This window comes from Peromyscus eremicus, chromosome 16_21, assembly GCF_949786415.1.
Source record: "Peromyscus eremicus chromosome 16_21, PerEre_H2_v1, whole genome shotgun sequence".
In the NCBI taxonomy this organism is placed as follows: domain Eukaryota; kingdom Metazoa; phylum Chordata; class Mammalia; order Rodentia; family Cricetidae; genus Peromyscus; species Peromyscus eremicus.
Genome location: NC_081432.1, coordinates 66694455 through 66713727, shown reverse-complemented (window position 1 = coordinate 66713727; position 19273 = coordinate 66694455). Strand labels below are relative to the sequence as shown.

The window sequence follows — 19273 nt, the reverse complement described above, 5'->3', positions numbered from 1 at the left end:
TATGTGGGCCCCTGAGATGTAACTCAGGTTGCCAGGCTCAGCAGCGAGCACCTTTACCCAATGAGCACTTGGGAACCTGGTGGCTATTGTGCTCTTTTATTTTTTCTTGATACTCTTTATGGTCAAGTTTAGCTTTCTCTTTCCCTTCAGAGTCAAGATTTCATCTACCATTTATCAAGCTGGTGTGGAACACATGATCACGTGCTAGGATTTTATAATTTCTACATTTTCATTTAGAGAATTACCATGAATGGAGTTTGTTTGATAGGTAGCTGAATTTGATAGACAAGTGACAATTTTTAAGTGAAATGAACCTGGTACGGAACTCCCAGTGAAGGATGTCATCTGATTATGATATTGATGCACATGCCTCATTTTCTCTGGCCTCCGAGGGGGTGGTTCAGGAAAGAATATGGAGTTTTCTTTATGTGCCATTTCCACCACAAGCAGGGAATGCCAACTCTGATTCAGGATGACATCCTGGTGATAGACTGCGACATTTCAAACAAACAAAAATATTGCTAAACTTGCTCATACCAGCTTCCTGCTGCGAATGAGGACTCAGGCTTTTGATTAATGATTAATCATTATTAATTAATAATGATTCTTATTCCTTTTGGGATGGCTATCCTGAATTTGTCATGAAAGAAAATTGTAAGCTACTTGTGGACAGGTGTGTCTGTCCAAATTGGTAGTGGTTTCCACTTTTACTAACTGGACATGATCCTCTTCCTGACTGGGGAAGCAGAAGTATGTGTGAAAGAGGGGTAAGATTAAAAGATTTCCTGATGCCAAAAATTAGGCAAAGTATTTGATAGACATGTTTTATTTTTAAGTTGCTCAAGAACTTTAGGAACTTTTTGTGCCCATTTTGTGAAGTTTTGATATTTCCTCAGATGGTAAGCGATCTATACCCTGGCCTTTCCACTGTATTTGTCTCTCACAGAACCTTTCACAGTCAGATGAATAGTAGATTTCAGTAGGTGAATACATGAATGGATTGAAAAGGTTTGCCAAGGGCAATTAGGAGTAGGCAGAGCCAAAGACTACAGAGCACTTTGTGATGTCTGTACTGCATTTTGAATTTCTTCTATGGAAATGTTTTCACTGGACATATTTAAAATCTGGTAGGAGCAGGCTTATTTTAGCTTCCATGTCTAGAAACATTTCTTATAAGTTTTTCTCATCACATGTTTTGTTGGAAAGGAAACAGAATATCTTAAATAAGCTTTTCTGTTCAAATAGGACATTTTTTAACTATTAACTTAGTTAAGGACAGCAGACTTGTGCTGCTCTTTAAATGACCAGGCCTGTGAAAAGTAGGAGCAGTGTCTTTGGTGGAAAGCTCCTCCTTCTCTCTTTTGTTTTTTTTTTCTGACTTACATCATTCACAAAGCATTTATCCAAGATTCCTAATACACTGAGCAAGGAGGGAGGGCAGTGAAGTTGTCACCAAATATGAGGATCTCCCTTGTTAATTTAGACAACAATGAGGCTAACTGTATAGAAACACACACTGAATATCTCTTGTATATATTTATCATTCTATATTGCATATACATATTTAAAATTACCTTATTTCAGTACCCAAGGAAAAATAGACCACAAAAATCCTATTAATATTTAGTAGCAAAGCAGCAAATTAATTTAAAACCAAACTGTGTTAAGCAGCATTTATTTGACCATTTGGCCAGAGAACTCAGAATACTTTAATAAACATTTTTTTAACTTATATACTACTTTTAGATTATTTTGCAGCTTTGAAAAATCCTTGTTTTAAGTCATTGCATTTTCATTAGGTACTTATCTAGACAAATTCAATCTCAAAATGTGCTTTAGAAAACATAGGTAACTATTCAGTGTCATTGAGTTTGATATTACATGCTAACTTTTCTCTCTTGTTAGCTTTCCTCATAATGATGTCACCCTCAAGCTCTCAACTCAAAAAAAAAAAAAATCAAAAAGGACTAATCAAATTCTCAAGGCACAAGCAATTAACACATATGCAAATATGTAAGGCTGCACTAAGCAGTTGGGATAGAAGTTGTATGTTCATGTTGAAGCCAATGATGTCTGCATTTGAAATTCTGATCACTTTGCTACATAAATTCTTCAAAAAGGATATGATTTCTATGAGCGGGTATCAACTGAGAAGGAAATTTGTTTAATTTGAACTAATGTTTAGTACATTTGTTTTTACAGGCTAAAGTTGGTTACCACAGCAAAAACAATGTGCCAAACCAAAATTGGTCTTCCTAAACATGTCTCTGGTGGTAAAGAAGCACTTAATGGTTTTAAAAAACGTCATCACTGAATGTAAAAACAGTTACTACTGCAAATGGAGCACTTTCTTCCTTGTGAGGAGACAAGGTGACAGTGGAAAGAAGAGGGAGTACCAGTGTCAATCAACTCAAGAACCTCAAGATTTATGTTGAGGTTGCGCCATTTAAGGTGGTGAATTCCTGTACTCTAATGCTAGCAGTCCTCTTTGTCTGATCAGCCTTCCGTTAGCTTTGTTAATGAATAACAAAATAATAAAGAGATACAGAGTTAAAGAAGTGTTTTGCAATTCCCCACCAAACTCTCTAGCTGATTTCCTTTTAGGAATTTAAAGTGAAACTTCTATCCCTAGAGGTGGTTTGGTATCAAAGGATTTGTTTAGTGAGTAGAAATTTATGATAAATTCAGGCTTTCTTTCTGCATATGCTATATCTGGTTCTGAGATTGAAGGAAAGAATTAGAAAGAATTCACGGCCTCAAGCGTGAATCTGGCCTGTGTGTCACTGCACATCTCAGAACCTTATTACAGAGGCCACAAACCCTAGTGAGCACACACTGCCAACGACATTTAATACTAAACATATGAAAATCAAACCCAACATTTAAAGGTCACATGGAAGATGTCTCTACTCACCACTGTGACATTGAAAGCATAGAGGAGGTCAAAGGGCAGGGCAGCAATCAAATCAATGATGAACCAAGTCGTGACGTAGTGGATGCAAATAGATCTGGCTTCAAAGATAACTTGGCCAGACTTGCTGACATAAGTTGTTCGGAAATTTAGAATAATATCTGTTAGGGGAAAAAGATAATTAGGAAAAAATAGAGGGAAAAGGAGAAGGAAAAGAAAGAGTGAGAAATAATGGAGAAGAGAATAAAGGAAGGGAAGAATCCAAGAGGCAAGCAATTAGAGGAGAAGGGGGAAGAAATGTGTATAAAACTATACAAAATCAAGCAAAAAGTAATTTTAAGCTATTTCAGATTAGTGTCTTCATGGATTCATTGTAAATTAATGAGAAAATACTAAAGAAGGGCAAAGGACACTTGGGATACTATGTTCAAATGACTGAACAATTATAGCCATCAGAACAGTAGCAACATTACCAAGTGCCCCACATGCAATATTCTAGAGCTTGTCTGGTGATTGTTCCATCCCCATGGTAGAGGTAGAAACAAATTCATCCATATCATTGTAGCCAACAGCTGTCATGTGCGTAACATTACTTAATTCCATGCACAAAGTTTAGCAGATCACTGTGTGGACAGGAAATTTACCCTTGACTTGAAGGCATGTCTCTTACCAAGTCCAGCAGTTACTAATTTAGCTCTATAGCTTAATCTTTCTCATTCTGTTCTTGCATTTTAGGTAATTATTTTAAAACTTTCCCTATATAATTCTTTTGTTATGTGTTTATTGAGTCTTTTACTACGTATAATACCCTCATAGGTGCTAGCCAAAGGACAAACCCACAACCAAGCATGCTTTCTTAAGTTTGAAGTCCTTTTGTAAAGACGAGTATTTCACAGGTTGATATCTTGCTTTCTGGGTTAAGTAAAACTAAGATGTATGTTTTCTTTAAGACCAAGTGCATGTAGGTCACAGTGAATTTCAGGATGGTTACACACATAAAAGAATGGCACATGTGGGCAGCTGACTCACAAACAGATATTAGTCTATGAGCCTTATTTTGGGCTAATACACTGGTTCAACTCACAAATCAAATCAGGATATATGGTGAAATCAGTATCTCAGTTATTGAAACTAGAAATTGAGGTAATTACAAAACAGGAAAAGCTCTGAGTTATAGAACGGATCAGCATTATCAGATGAATTGGCATACTCTGTGGCTAATTTAAACTATTGAAAATAATAACAGTGTTCTGTGAGGTGAAAGATATATTCATGATCACATGAATTACCCCATAATCACAATGTTGACTGCTGAAACCTGCTCATTGGTTAAATCCCAGCAAAACAACAACAACAAACAAGAAGATACCAAGTTTTGTTAGGGGATTAGATGGGGAGATAAAGGTGGATATGATCACATTTCATTGTATTTATTTATGAAATTCTCAGGAATAGAGAAAAATATTTAAAACTGTTAAAATATACAAAACAAAATTAAAAATCTCATGGTTATGTTCATTATTAACTTGAATTTCACTTTGATTTTCATTTTGCACTCACCCTTCTGTAATAGACTAAGCATTCATGGCCCTGGCCTCCCTTCTGCACCCAGATATTTGCTGGTAGAATCTATGTACATGGTAATATGGGTCCATTGTCAGGCTACACTTTAAAGAGGAAGGGGGCTGTGCTAAGGGGCCTCCTGTGCCAAGCCCTCTGAAGAGACTTTTCTTCAGCTCATGACAGGGAATTAAAAGATAATAAGTAGAAAATAACAACCATATCATGGAGCGAGCTACACAGCAGGGTCAATAGGTGGCTTCTAGGTACTATGTGAAACCCAAGACTGATGAAATGTCTATTATGGAGGATCCACGATGGTGGGTTAGAAGCTAGAAGCACTTCCAGTTTCTGTGTCTCAGAAGCCAAAATCATAGCACAGCTCCTCAGTAGGGGTGGGGTATGGAACTGTGGGAGACAAGCAGAGGAGAACATGACCTAGAAGCTGACATAGAACTGAAGGACCGTCTGAAGTGACCACAAGGAGCTTCCTTGTTTCTCAAGTAAAGCCCGTTTAAAAGGCTGTGATGAAATATATGTTGCTTTGGAGACTGTTCCTGCTTTATTCTCATAGAATTCACAGCAAATACGTCTACACTGTCTGCACAGCACCTACTGTGTGATAAGACATGGTGCAGCAAGCGCACTAGAAAACATAGGCAGCTGATTCCAGTTGCAAACAAGGAATGAAGCTCATTCTTAAGAGGATGGGTCAGCGGGTCCCCTAAGGAGACTCAGTGGACTGAGCAGAAGTATATGATCCACACAGTTGCCTTGGCCTTGTGAACCAGAGCTGTCTTAAGAGGAACAGCATGGATCCTGTCATGCATCCTTCACCCAGCCCAGTCTGTGGTTTGACCCTCTCTGTGGAATGTCTGAGATCTGGATGGAAAGAGGAGTTACAAGTGCAAGGACCCCATCTATCCCCACACACTCTCTCTGAAGGAACTTTTCTTCCATGTTACCATACACTAGTGACCAGGAAAGTGAAGCTGTTCCATCCAGCTCTGGTCCTGAACAATTCTTGATCCAAAGCGGGCATCACACGAAAAAGAGAAGAGTGAATATCCCTTAACCACTGCCTTCTCCAGGGCTGCAGAGCCCAAACAGACCAGGAAAGAAGTATACAACCTGGCAGGAAGGGTTCAGCCAGGCCACATGCCACATCCCAGCAAGACAACACATGATCTCTCATCCCCTCTCCTCTTTTTTTCCTATTTTCTAAGTTGGGTTTAGTCCTATTATTGATTTTTTTTGTTTGTTGCTCTTCCCTCTTTTTCTCTTCCTCTAATAGTTGATCTCTTTTATTCTCTCCATATACATCCTTTTTCTGTTTTAACATGATTATGGCCTTCACTTCATACCTTTTGTTTGATTACTCCCTGTCTACTTTTTGAATATTTTTTGCTTTTGTTTTCTATTTATTATTTTCTTTTATCCTAAGATATTGCAATCTTGAGTTCTACCACAAACATAGTAACAAAGCCACCATGGCATTGGCTCAAAGCAGACATGGAATAGAATAGGATATCCAGAAATAAACACCCCAGTGTTCAGGAAACTGATTTTCAATATGGGTACCAAAAACATACATTGGGAGAAAACAAAACAAAACCAAACCTCTTCAACAAACAGTGAAGGAAGGCAGATATTCCCATGGGGAGACTAAAGCTAGCTAGATTCTAACTTCACCCCAAACAAAAGTTAATTAAAAAGAAAAAAAGGTTTGAGCAGGAGAGGGAAGATGAATAAGAGAGATAGGAGATAAAATAATAGAATTCATAATGACCATGTATGGAACTTTGAAGGAATAAAAAAATACAAAATTGCATCAAGAACTGTAATATGAAAACTGAATCATTAAGAAAAAAATGTTCTTGCAAGCAACACTCTGTGGCAGATGAACAAACCATCTGACACAATTTGAGCTTGCTATAGCAAGAAAGTCTAACCTATTCCGGTGTTCTCTTCCTCATGAGACAAGCCGTTATATAGGCTCAAACAATATTTAAGAAACAAAGAATTACAATTACGTAATGGTGGCAACAGCCAATGGTGGTATGTGGAGAAGAAACCAAATTTTAGGCAAGTCATGAATGGAGTTAGTTGTATAATGTGGAAGATGGTCGTGTTTCATGGGAAGGTTTTCTCTGGACCTTTGCTGTGCTTTTGCCCATGGTGGCAGGTTTCCTGCTCCCATTCTGGACTTACCTGTATTTGATCTGAGGACAAGTCCAGTAGTCCAGTCGAGGCTAGGTGCCACCTAGTTAAAATTGAGCCTTTTTGTTTTTTTAAATAGCATTAGTCACATCTGCCTCTTACTAAACTGTGGTCCTAGAGACCTAGGGACTCAGCATTTTCAACTTGATACTACATAAAAATTTGAGTGAATATTTTTCTGGTGCTAAAACAGGTCCCCATTATACTTGTGATTATCTAGTCCAGAACTTTTCAAACATTTTGTCTTGATAATAGTAACTTTTCAATATCTTATATACATTTACGATTTAATTTGCTATCTCCCATCTGGTTCAGAGAGTCAAGACAAAGAATTTATTCTGTCTTCATCTACTCAGTATAAACCCACCTAAGCCCCATCTTGCTGAAGAATAAAAATGTCACAGCTAAAAAAAAAAAAAAAGAAAGAAAAAAATGTTCAAGGGCTGGAAAGATGACTCAGCTGTTAAGAGTACTGTCTCTTAACTTCCAGAGAAACCGGATTTAATTCCCAGAACCTACTTGGCGGCTCACAACTCTGTATAACTCCAGGATCCAATACCTCTCACAGACACACATGCAGGCAAAACACCAATGCTCATAAAATAAAAATAGATAAATTATAAAAAAAAAGGAAGGAAGAAAGGAAGAAAAAGAAAGAAAGAAAGAAAGAAAGAAAGAAAGAAAGAAAGAAAGAAAGAAAGAAAGAAAGAAAGAAAGAAAGAAAGAAAGAAAGAAAGAAAGAAAGAAAGAAAGAAAGAAAGAAAGAAAGAGAAACGAGGACTTGAGTATTAAAACCACAAAGATACAAATTCTCCCAATGACCATACAGGTTTATGGAGAAAATGTAAGGTCCAGAAGAGACCACACAGCGCTGGAATGCTGGAGCTTGCACTTCAGCCATGTGAATGTCTGTGTGGCAGACATGCAGCTAAGCTATGCCTGGGTTTCTGGTGTTATTCGGACAGTGAGACGGTCAACAAACATTGCTTTACACTGAACATCTGTGGTTACTTGCCATGCATCAGTAACAATGTTGTCAATAACATCTGCCATGTCATTTGTCACTCATCCAGGGTGAGACAATGGATAGAGGACTTACGACAGACTATGTTTATAGTTATAAATAACTCAGTAGTATACAATGATGTTTTAATCTTTAGAAATGTGATCTCATTGACTCACGAAAGCAATACTAAGATGTGTACATTTTCATTATTCTCCTTTACAAGTAGGGAAACTGAGTGATAAAAGAGATGAAGTAACTTGCCCAGAATCACACAGATGACAATTGTGCACACATACTTAAATTTCACAGCTGACTAACGTAGGAGGAAGTGAACTCCACACCTCTGAGTTCCAGTTCAGAACTTTGGGTTTTGTGCCTTGGTGGAGACCAGTCACATCAGTAGTCTGGAATCATGGTCTCAGGGACCCTCAGTTCCCAAATTATAATTGTTCTAGTGTATGGTGAGAAAGTAAAACTGTTACTACTAAACACCACATTTCATCAGGTGTAAATACATTTAGACATCTGCAATGTTACTACTGAGAACGTGAAAGGATGATGCTGACAGAAAAGGAATGCTCAGACAAGACAGAGGTGCCCAGGTGGTCTCCACCACAGGGTAAGATACTGTGGTGACCCAGTATCGCTGCAGCACCAAGCCTGGCCACAGTGGGCAGAGGAGGAGAGAGAATGCCACCTGACCTTTGAGTGTTGTGGACTTTGTATACCTCCTCTTCATCTTTCTAAGCTCACAGATTTCTGCAGCAGTGAGCAATGTAACACGTGCAGTCACCACTTTGGAACGGAAGCAGGCATTGCCATTTCAGTGGGACTGCAAGGAAGCTCAGGCTAAGTAATTCGGTTCTAGAGAAACAGTGTTAGTTATCAAACCCATGGTGAAGTTTGGTGCCTATGGTACAGGTTGAGGTAAGTGTGTGAGTTCACCATAAAGTTCAAAGGACTGTATAACTAGAAAGAAGGAATGGCTGTCAATGTTATATGGCACAAGAGAGTGACTGGAGTTGATGAAATTAATTAAAAATTTCAAAATAGCTAGTACAACTGCTTGTTCTTCAAATGAGGATATGATGAATATTCAAGATATGACAGCTATCCCTTTGCAGCCATTATACATTGTGTGCATAAACTAAGGCATCACACTGAGCTCCATGTATATGTGCATTTACATGTCAATTAAAAAATAGGTATATATTAAATTGAAATGATGAACCTACAGAGATGGCTCAGTGGGTAAGGATACTTGATGCCAAGGCTGATGAACTGAGTTTGATTCCTGGAAGCAATGTGATGGAAGGAGAGAACTGATTTCACCAAGTTGTTCTAGAACCTCCACACATATGCCATGGCACACACAAGCATATGTACTAACAAAATAGACATGTGCATGTGAGGAAAAAGTTTAAGATAAAAACAAATGCAATGATAATTTCCTTCATGCTTACTAACTTATCATTATGTCTATCACAAATTTTATAGAAAGCCTGCTGTGTTAATTCACATACTGGCATATCTTTACAAATGTCAAAAACAAACAAACAAGAAACCTGAATAAAGTGAATAGTTACTTAATTGACACAGCAGCACTTTTTCAGGCAATGTGCTTATGTGGTAGACAAAAACCAGAAGTTTAGACTTCTCCACAGAACAGGTACTGGATGAGTCATTACGGAGTACTAATTTAGAAAGCTTTTTATAAGACAATTGTTAGTCAATTGAATTTACTCAATGAAAAGCTACCTGCTAGTTCTAACTTGAAAAGGAAGCAATCATAAACTTTCATGAACAGATAGTGACGACACTAACAGAAATACTTAAGGATCTATTTTTATTAGCCTGCATTTGAAACTTGAATACTGTCTATTTTCAAAGGGTAAACCCACCTAATTATAATCTAAAGATTGCATTTTTCTAGGACAATGGTAAAATGGTACAGTGATTGATCTAAATAACTAGTGTCATTTTTGAGTAACCAGCTTGAAAACAACAACAAAATACTTTTTGTCAATCATAATAAAAGATGTAGTTCTGGAATATCTACAAGTCTTCACATTTGTCAGTTTGTACATCTACCCTGATAGTGGCAGACTGACATCATCCCCAATTTACCAAAGTTGCAGAATTGTACAATGAAGTCCTGCAAATATAATCATAGAGGGGGAGGACACTATCTTTTCACACTTAGTCTCATTTTTTTCCTATAATCTAAAAGAAAAGAATGTTGCACCAATGGATTTTTTCTTGTAGAGAATTACCTTAGGTTGGTGCAACAAAATGCTCAAAAAGAAACAGGTCATTAGGAGCAGATTTTCACTGAACGTTTTGTGTCTCATTCTCCCCATCAAAATACTAACCAGGCCTGATGCTGTTAGGCTCCTTACATCAGTGATTGGCATGCAGAGGGCAGTGTGGTTGCAGACCAGTCTCTGCATATGTTCTGCCATGATGTGAACAGCTCTGCTCTTATATTTTCCCAACTATGATGAACTAAACTTCCAAACCCAGAAGCCAAAAATTCACCCATGAAGTAGTCCTTCTGACTTCCATTCACGGCAATGCAAACGTAGCAAACACACATATTTGATCCAGGAAAAACACTCGCAGATCCATAGCAAATTAACTAAAAGGAATTCTCCTCCTCAAAATTTTTTAAGTCCCCATGTGTTGACATCTGATACATCATTCACTGTGGTCCATGATATGTGGGTCCTATGTAATAAGCCATTAGCAGAAGGCCAGAAAGTTATGGCAATTCTGTGGTTTACAGCCTTTACAAAGGACTGGTCCTAATCCACTGCACCAAAATGAAGATATAATTGAATTCTCTGCTGATGCAGATCACAGGTAATTACATTCTGAGATAATGTGCCTTGTTGTCTTCATGTTTTGTATAGTACAATTAAAGACAAATAATAGAGAAATAACTGGATATGTTGTTTTCAGATTTCCAAAAGTATTTCTTTTTCCTCCCACTAACTTGCTATGTGTGTGAGTTGAAAAGCAAAGAAGTTAAATGCACTTTTTCCCTGAGTTTAATTTCCTATAGAGCAATGTCATTAGAATATCCACAGTTCTAAATAAAAGGAAAGGACAGGTAAATTTGATACAGCATAAATTAGTAGATTTTTTTTTATTAGACTTCATGTAAGGTGGGAAATAATTTAAAAATCATATCGGCTTACTTGTTAAAATGTAAATTAAAATATAATGGTGTGTGCAAGAGCATGTGCTCTACATTATAAATAATTACTAACTTCATTTAGCCATTTCTTTAAAAATTAATTGATGTGGTACAGCATGAGTGGAGGGACATTTAATTAAACAAGCTCCAGCTGATGTTCTAGAGATACTCTGGGTGTTTCCATTGCTTGTGAGGCAGTCCTTTTAGCATAGCACCATGTCACAGCACATTTGGGCCAGAGAGTGTGTGGAAAATAAATAGAGAGAAGATTGATTAAGAGGCTGGAGGTAAGGATAATCCTAACAAGCATTAGAATGAACCATTGGTGTTAGGTACAAAATTTCCTATCATCTGACCCCTGCTCAGCACATCAGCATTCATCTTGCTTTCTTATTCTAAAATGAAAGATTTATGGAAAAGAAAGAGCAATAGATCCAGTGAGAGACAGCAGCCTGCAAGAAAAATGGAACTCACAACAGGAAGACTAGGGGAGAAAGGGTCAGATGAAGTGAGGTAGACCCATATTGATGCTTATTTCTGTTCTGTCAGTGGTGCCACTGCTGTCACGGGGATCCATACACATCACGGTACCTTCCATCACCTTGACATACTGCTCTATTGGAAGAGAAGGGACCTAGAGGTCCTGTATCTTAGTGGTTTGCTTTATGTAGGAATGCCACCGTATATTGTGCTTTTAATGAGAAATATCCCCTATTGGCTGATATGTTTGAAATAATTTAAAAATAATTCCCAAGATGGTGGCACCATTTGGGGAGACTACAGACAGACCCTTAAGGAGGTAGAGCCTTACAAAGAAGTATTGCACTGGGGCTGGGCTTTGGAGGGCTTAGAGCCTTGTCTCCCTTTCCTTCCTGTTGCTCTCTGCTCCTTTTATGTAGATGAAATGTGGCTTCTCTGCTTGCTGACTACTAGACAGGCCTGGTGCTCCCGCCTCCATGCCCTTCTCTACCATGATGGACAATCTCATGTCCACTGGAACTGTAAGTTAAATTAAACTCTTTCTTCTATGAATAGCTTTCTGTTAGCGTATTTTATCGTAGCAACAAAAAGGGACTAATTCACCATCTAAGTAATCTTTAGCAATGGTGTGCCCTCTGGGGTTTTTGTTTTGTTTTGGCTTTGAGACAGGGCCCAGCTATGTAGTCCAGGTTTGCACTGATGATCCTCTTGCCTTAGTCTCTCCCATGCTGGGATAGAAAGCCTGTGTTACCATGCCTGGTTCCCTCCTATCTAACTCTATCCCTCCTGCCTACCATGAGGCAGTGTGGTGAACCACAAGAATCTATCATAGATATTCAGCTGTGTATTAAAGCTACGCTTTGACCTGCCAAGGGTCTGTCAAAAGGCAAGCCATTTATTATGAATATTTGGTGTTATCAAACTCTTAATATTTCAGCTGTCTTCTGCTATGAAATTCTTGCATACCCAAATATTCCCAGGCCTGCTGAACTTCTAGGTAACTAACTCCCCCACTGAGCCTAGGAGACAAGCTGGCTGGAGACGCTTAGCTTTGCTTCTTGTGCAAATGAAGCGCAGACCATTTCCTCACCTTGAGGCCTAGTGGCTCTCCAGAGCAACTGACTGAGAACAAAAGAAGTTTTTACATATCAAGGAGGAAGGTAGGGTAGAGGAACATTCCTGAGGAGGCAGAGAACTGCGTGGCTGGAGAAAGAAGACAGGCTTTTTCTGTAGAGCAGACAGAATAGCTTAGCCAGAGAGAAGAGAGGAAGACAAAGGTTTTGTAGATGGTAAGGCAGAACTCTTGTAGAGTCCATCAGTGCCAGGAGGAGTAGAGATTAGCAGAGATGGAGAAAGAGGATACTGAGGACCAAGATGAGGCTGGAAGCATAAGAGCTTAGTCATTAGCAGGACTATGAGAGGAAACAGGACGGAACTGAACCTATGTAGACAGGATTTCAGACCAGAGAAATAAAGTAGGTGGATAAAGAGCTTGGTATGTCTAGAGTTATTCCTGCCCTGAATTCCTTATGGAGCTATAGCTGTATTGATGGAATTTTGTCTTAGAGGAATAAAGTTAATAGACATAAAAGCATCTTGCATGTATTTTTTTTCCCTAGGATATCCTACGCTGGACATAGCAAAACCCCCAGGACCCCTGAGTAATCAATAAGGCAGCTTCCTTCAAGTCAGAGTGCAGGTTACTCTTATGAGTTCCTTGGATCTAGTCTTACTTTCAGCAGCAGCACAGAGCATACTATCTTGCCCACCAAAAGGTCCTCCCTGTAAATATCCACAGTTGTAGCTGAGAGGAAGATGCCATAACAGGCTGCTCAGTCTTCTCTCAGAGATCAGGCCTCAATTTCAGTTTCCTGAGACTTGAGCAAGCAGTCTCTGGGAAGGCCGTGAACAAAAGACATAGTCCTTGCAGTAGCTCCCTTTCTGCACATACTCTGACTGCTCAAAGTTCAGCAAGATGTTTACTGTCTGGGACCCCTCACTAACTTAGAGTTATGTGCATGAGTCAAGGACAGAGCCTGGACCACTGAGCCAGCCCCCATGGCAGCTCAAGGACAAAGCCTGGGACTTGTCCCGGACAGCCCCCAAAATGATAATTGTAACCCCCAACCAGTAAATTCAAAGGTTACATAACCTCACCCAATTAAAAGAGAACAGAGATAAAAATAAGCCAATCCGAATTGCACCCATGCCAAACCCCCAACTGCCCTGAAGGGCTTGCAGGTTTTGCCTTTAAAAAGCTAGCTTCATAAAGAAAGAGCAACTCCTCCCTGCCTCACTGTATTGGGTGTAGGAACAAGTTCCCTGTATAGACTTGTATCTATAGAATAAACCTTGCTGTTGCATTCGGGACATCCATGGTCTTCAGTGGTCTCTTTGGGGTCGTGATCTGGGCATAACAGTAGCCACTTTTCTGTTGCTGTGATACAACACTAGAACCATGGCACAGTACAGTATTTGGGCTTGTGGTTCCAGAAGGTTAGAGTACATGATGGAGGAGTAGAGGCAGAGGATGTCAGGCGTGTTGACTCAGCAGAAGCTGAGAGCTCATATCTTGAACCACAAGCACAAAGTAGAGAGTGAATTCAAATCTGCCTGAGTCTTTAATCTCTAAAAGCCCCCCTCCAGGGACATACTTCCTCAGAAAAGGCTATACCCCCTAAGCCTTCACAAACAGTACCACCAAGAGGAACCAAGCATTCAAATGCTTAAGACTATGGGAGACAACTTTTTCAAACTACCACAGTCGTCAAGCTTAGCTCTCCATTCCCTCAGCTGGGGACCTTCATTTCATTCAACTGTGACTCACTGATGCTGATCAGCTTTCTCTTTACAAGGCATAAAATATCCAATGTCTAGTCTGGTGAGTTTCACAGCAAAGTACCATGGAAGAAGGGGTGTAGGAATCGATGGTCTCTTTCATGTCTTTTGCTTCACTCTAGGTGCCAAGCTGCCTCTATTTTTATATTTAGAAAAAAAGGTTAAATATCTTAACATAGTAAACAAGACCACTCTTGAAGGTATTACTATTCCTTTAGAGTTGAAGTACTAAGAGCTCAACTGACCATCCCAGCATGGGACACCAGTACATCAGTGTCCTTCCACTGACATTCTTAGAATCCAGTTACCCGAGAACCTTCCAAGTGAAATGATTCCTTTTAGTGTTCTAACATATTAAATACTGCTATGGAGAGTCCATGGTTTTCCACCCTACATGGAGTCCTTAGAACTCAAAGAAAAGCAAATCACCTAAAATAAGCATGCCTTTGTTTTTTACCACAGGCTTTCAAAGTCTCATGATCTTATGCCAGTACATCCTTATATGCACAATGAAAAGTAAATGTTAAAAATACCTAGTACATCACCATTGAAATTCTTCCCTTACAATCTATAGCTACTCATTTGTATTAGACAGATCCTGTTCATGGCTGTCACTTTATTGTGCACGATGCCATATCAAAAGACTTCTATGTATCACACACAAAACTACTGATTTGGGCTCTCTATAAATTGTTAACATTTTCAATGATGTTTAAATCCAAATTAGATGTTGAGGTTTAATTTAAAAAATACTTTAATAGGCATTAGAGAGGTGGCCTACCAGTTAAGAGCACTGGCTGTCCTTCCAGAAGACCCATGTTCAACTCGCAGCACCCACATGACAGAGACCATGACTGACCCATTGTGAACATGCTTGAGACATAAATCTTCCATCATATCCCAGTGAGACACTGACTGTGCTTGTTACAGAGCAGGCTCTAGCACATCTGGGCTGCTAAGAATTTCTTAATGTTCACACAGCAGAGTGGCTGACAATATAGAAAGAGTCCAATTCCTTGTGCTATAGAGAGCAGGACAAGCATTCGCCATCACTGCTGTTGTACTTAACAGGCTTCCAAACCAAGAAACAGGATCTAGGAATGGCTTCTCAGAGTTGCCTAGCTCGTTCACTGTCATTTCTGTTTCTACTTTACAGACCTGGAATACACCATTCAGTCTTGCTGCCATGCCAATAAAACACTAATAATATCCAACATTTATTACACCATTATTCTGTGACAGAGCTGTTTAGGCTGCTTCATGTACATTCACTGTTTTTAGCCTCATGAGGTCACTGTAAAGCCAGTGGTGTTTCCTTCTAACAATGCGTTCCAAGCTCAAGTCATCTGCAAAGATCACTTATAGTGGCAGGGCAAGATTTCATGCTTGGTGCCCTTGTCTCCTTCCATCCCAGTGTGAAGGGAATTCTGGTGATGTCTATGAGGTTTTATGGAATGAAAGTAAGTTTTAGAATGATAAAAGTAATATTTAGCATTTCAATCATAGATTGCTACATATAAGAATATTCAATTTTTAAAAATATAGCTTAAGAATGGTATATATACTTAAAATGAACTAACATTAAGGAAACAGTTGGATGAATTTTACAAGGCTAGCTGTCCCTGTTAATATCCACAGTCAGAGCTACAACTAGAAGCAGAATTCTTTATGAGCCACACTGATTGTTACCTTCCCCAAAGTAATCAGTGTCCTCATTATCATACACTAATTATGCTTGAATCAGTTACAAGCATAATGTAATGAAAACAATATAGTATTTACTTTTGGATGTAGAATACTTCACTTGGAAATGAAGTATTTTTAATTACTGAATAATGTTCCAATGCCTTACTATGCAGACGTCCATCTTTTAATTTCATTGTGGTGGAATATGGGATCTTTTGAAAGTGAGATATTAGTGTTAGTTCTTTGAGAAACACCCATGCAAACATCCATACATAATACATGAATATATGTGTATGTATGTATGCATGTATGTATGTATGTATATACATTATATATTATGTATAATCAAACATAAACACACATATTTTCCTTGTATATATGTAGGATGACCATTGATTTTTAAGTCCACCTTTCTAGGCCACCAAGTGTGCATCTACTTTAATAGAGACTGCTAAAGAATTTAATAGAAAGAACACACTTATTAATAGCCCTCCATGGAGTATTTGATCATTTAAGTTAATCCATATCTTTCCTGAATTCATAATAATTTCTATTTTTTCCCTTCCTTCCAATGATGATTTTAAAGATATTTTTCTGGTGGTTAAGTGACTTTCATTTTCCTGGTGATTTGTGATGCTGAGTACTCCAACTACATCTGCACACTCCTTCCTGTGAGGTGCCAGTCAGGATGTCTTTCCGATGGAAGTCACCCTTTCCTCCCCTTCTGTTCTGCCTCAGAGGGGCTGTGCATTCTTGCATCAATTGTGTTCTGTTTGGGAGATTATGTCCATTCAAAGGTCATTAAGACCCCAATTCTGATGTCTTTCTATCCTTTTAAAACTTGTAATTGTTTACAGCTTATCTGCAATTGATTTTATACAGTGGAAAAGGGAGTCAAGATTTATATTTTCTAAATGGATATCCAATTGATCCAGGACCGTTTTTGAAAACATCATTTCCTGAAAACATCTTGGTTGTAGTTCTGCTGTACACAGTGGTTACATGTATTAAACACATGGCTGCACGTGTACAGCTCTGCTTCTGTATTTGTTGGATACCCGATCGATCTCCACCCTCCTAGCACAGGCAGAGGCAAATGTGTCACCAGATTTAGGGACTCACAAGAGTATTTACAGTGTAGCTAATGAAAGATTTACAACACGCCCCCACGGTCAGGCGTGTTCGCATATGCCTGGCGGACACTTCCGTCTAGCCAGGCCCAGGTCAGGATAGCCATTTCCGGGTCAGGGCATCTCGTGCGACTGAGATGCGTGACGTTTCACTGGCCACGTAAGGGCGCAACGTGGCCATGTGACCTACGCGCTTGCGTGTAGTAGTGACGCTGATCTGTCCACGCCCAGCCTTTAAAATCAGGCGCCATGCTCCTGGCTTCCCCTTCTCCACACACGTGTTTCCCGCAGGCCTGTTCACTCTCTGTCCCTTTACCTTTAATAAAACTCTTTGTTAGCGGATTCTGTCGTGTTTCGTGGCATTTCCTTGCTGGGTAAGAACACAACGCAGCTAAAAAACTAACAGCTAATACATTTGACTCTTGAAGAAAATTCAAGTATGATTTAATAGGAATATGAAGTATTTTATTAAAAGTAAAACAGCTAAAATTTAGTTTTTGAAATAGTGCAACTGAGTTTGATTGAGAGAAAAAAAATTCTTGTTTAAGCCTATTGTGACTTCATGGCTATGTATATAAATGCTATCAGTGGAAATTTTTCATATTTTAGTGCTATGCCACAGTTGTGAGAGCTTGTGGTTTCCATAATTCAATCTATTCTCAGGCACTGTACATAGTGCCAACACAAAGATCAAGCCACACACACTCAATTGCTGTAACTTAAGAGCAGGACTACCCACCCACCCTAGAGTTGCAATCTAAATTTAGTTGCATCTTAACCCAACTGACTTAAATAGGCAACTTGAGAAGCAAAGTGGTCTCTATTTTTCATTAACTGTTCCTCCAGTGTCTGAGAAGAGAGAGTCGCCTAGTGTCAAGCCAAGCTGGTATCTCTGGGTATTTAAGAGTTGCACTAGAAGATAACTCCAGGGCAGGCAGTTACAGGACAAGCAAAATCCAAAGTCCAAATAGTTGCATGTGGGAACTGGCAGGAACAGTAGCGGCAGGGCAGAGAAGGCCAGAATTCAAGAGTTGACAGATTTTTGAATATGCAGATTCCCTGGTTGTTGGTTCAGACTGAGTTCCCATGAACCATGCTAACCTTTTCTGCTGATTTTCCTTTGATGTCCCAGAGCACCCCACCTCCTCCAATCCCTTCTTCCTCCCCTCAGCAGGACTCCTGGAGCTTGGCCCAGTGTTTGGCTTGGCCATCTGAGTCTGCTGTGACAACTGTGACAACCAAGGTAGTCACCAATCTAATCACAGGGGATGGCCAGTTCAGGCTACTGCTGCCTGGAGGCTTAGCCGCAGCCATCCTTGTTTCCCTTGATCAGGCTTCTACCTACTGCATAAAGCCTCCCGTCCATCTTTCTCATCACTCTCACTCTCCACCCCCTCTCCATCCCCTCCCCACCAAACCTGATCCCTCAAGTTCCCATGCCCACCTGCCCCCAGTCCAACCAGGAGATCTCCTCTATTTCCCTTTCCCTGGGAGATCCATGTGTCACTGCTTGGTCTGGCCATAACTGAATCTTTGCTTTGAGACATCTCTGTGTTAGCTCCTGATTTTAGACACTATCACATTAACCTCCACATGTCCAGCATGTGCACAGCACCCACACTCACAATTAAACAAATAAATGTGACTTTAAATTTTTAAGAAAAAGCAGGAGTGGAATCTAGATCAATGGTACAGAGCTTGCACAGCCTGTGTGGTCCTAGATTTAAGCACTGGTATAATCAATCAATCAATCAATCAATCAATTAATTTAAATTAATAATCTTCCTATTCTACAGGAAATGTAAAAGAAGATCAACTCAGAGCACTTCAGAATATGATCACTTATTTCAGTTCTTATTACATATTCTTCTTTAGTTCAAAGATGAGGAAAATTGCATCTACTATTTAAAATTGCTTTTCTTTTCTTTCCTTCTGTCTAAAAGCCTCATAATGTGACTCTAAAATTCGATAAGAACTATGTCCAAAAATAGTTGGCTCCTTTTTTCCAGAGTAATAGGATTGTAGCTAGGATGATGCTACCCAACTCCCCTTGCAATAGATGTGGTTTCATGTCTGGGTTGTTGCATTGGAAGTAGTGTGTGACAAGTTTGTAGTGTGCCATTTGCTCTTCCATGCTCTTTTGGCTTGCTGGTTTTTGTTGCTGATGGGAGCAAAGACAGATGAAGTGACTTTAGAAGCAACCCATCCAAGATGGTATATCAGCAGTCAACCTCAACTATAAA

General features: G+C 39.3%; 1 protein-coding gene and 1 non-coding gene across 4 annotated transcripts in view; one reads left to right on the top strand and one right to left on the bottom strand.

Annotated features, from left to right (window-relative positions):
- The window catches only part of Kcnh8 (potassium voltage-gated channel subfamily H member 8), a 138976-nt gene extending 125167 nt beyond the window's left edge, over positions 1-13809 (bottom strand). For all 3 annotated transcript variants that reach the window (XM_059281638.1, XM_059281640.1, XM_059281639.1), the window contains exons 1-2: positions 13728-13809; positions 2915-3072 (exon numbers count right to left, since the gene is read on the bottom strand). In XM_059281638.1, coding sequence (XP_059137621.1) covers positions 2915-3072; positions 13728-13749 — 180 coding nt within the window. In that variant the 5' untranslated portion in view covers positions 13750-13809. The remainder of the gene's footprint in view (positions 1-2914; positions 3073-13727) is intronic.
- LOC131893984 (small nucleolar RNA SNORA28) lies at positions 6353-6477 on the top strand. Its single transcript, XR_009374779.1, has one exon. It is a non-coding gene; the product is annotated as a small nucleolar RNA SNORA28 (small nucleolar RNA).
- Positions 13810-19273: the final 5464 nt, after the last annotated feature.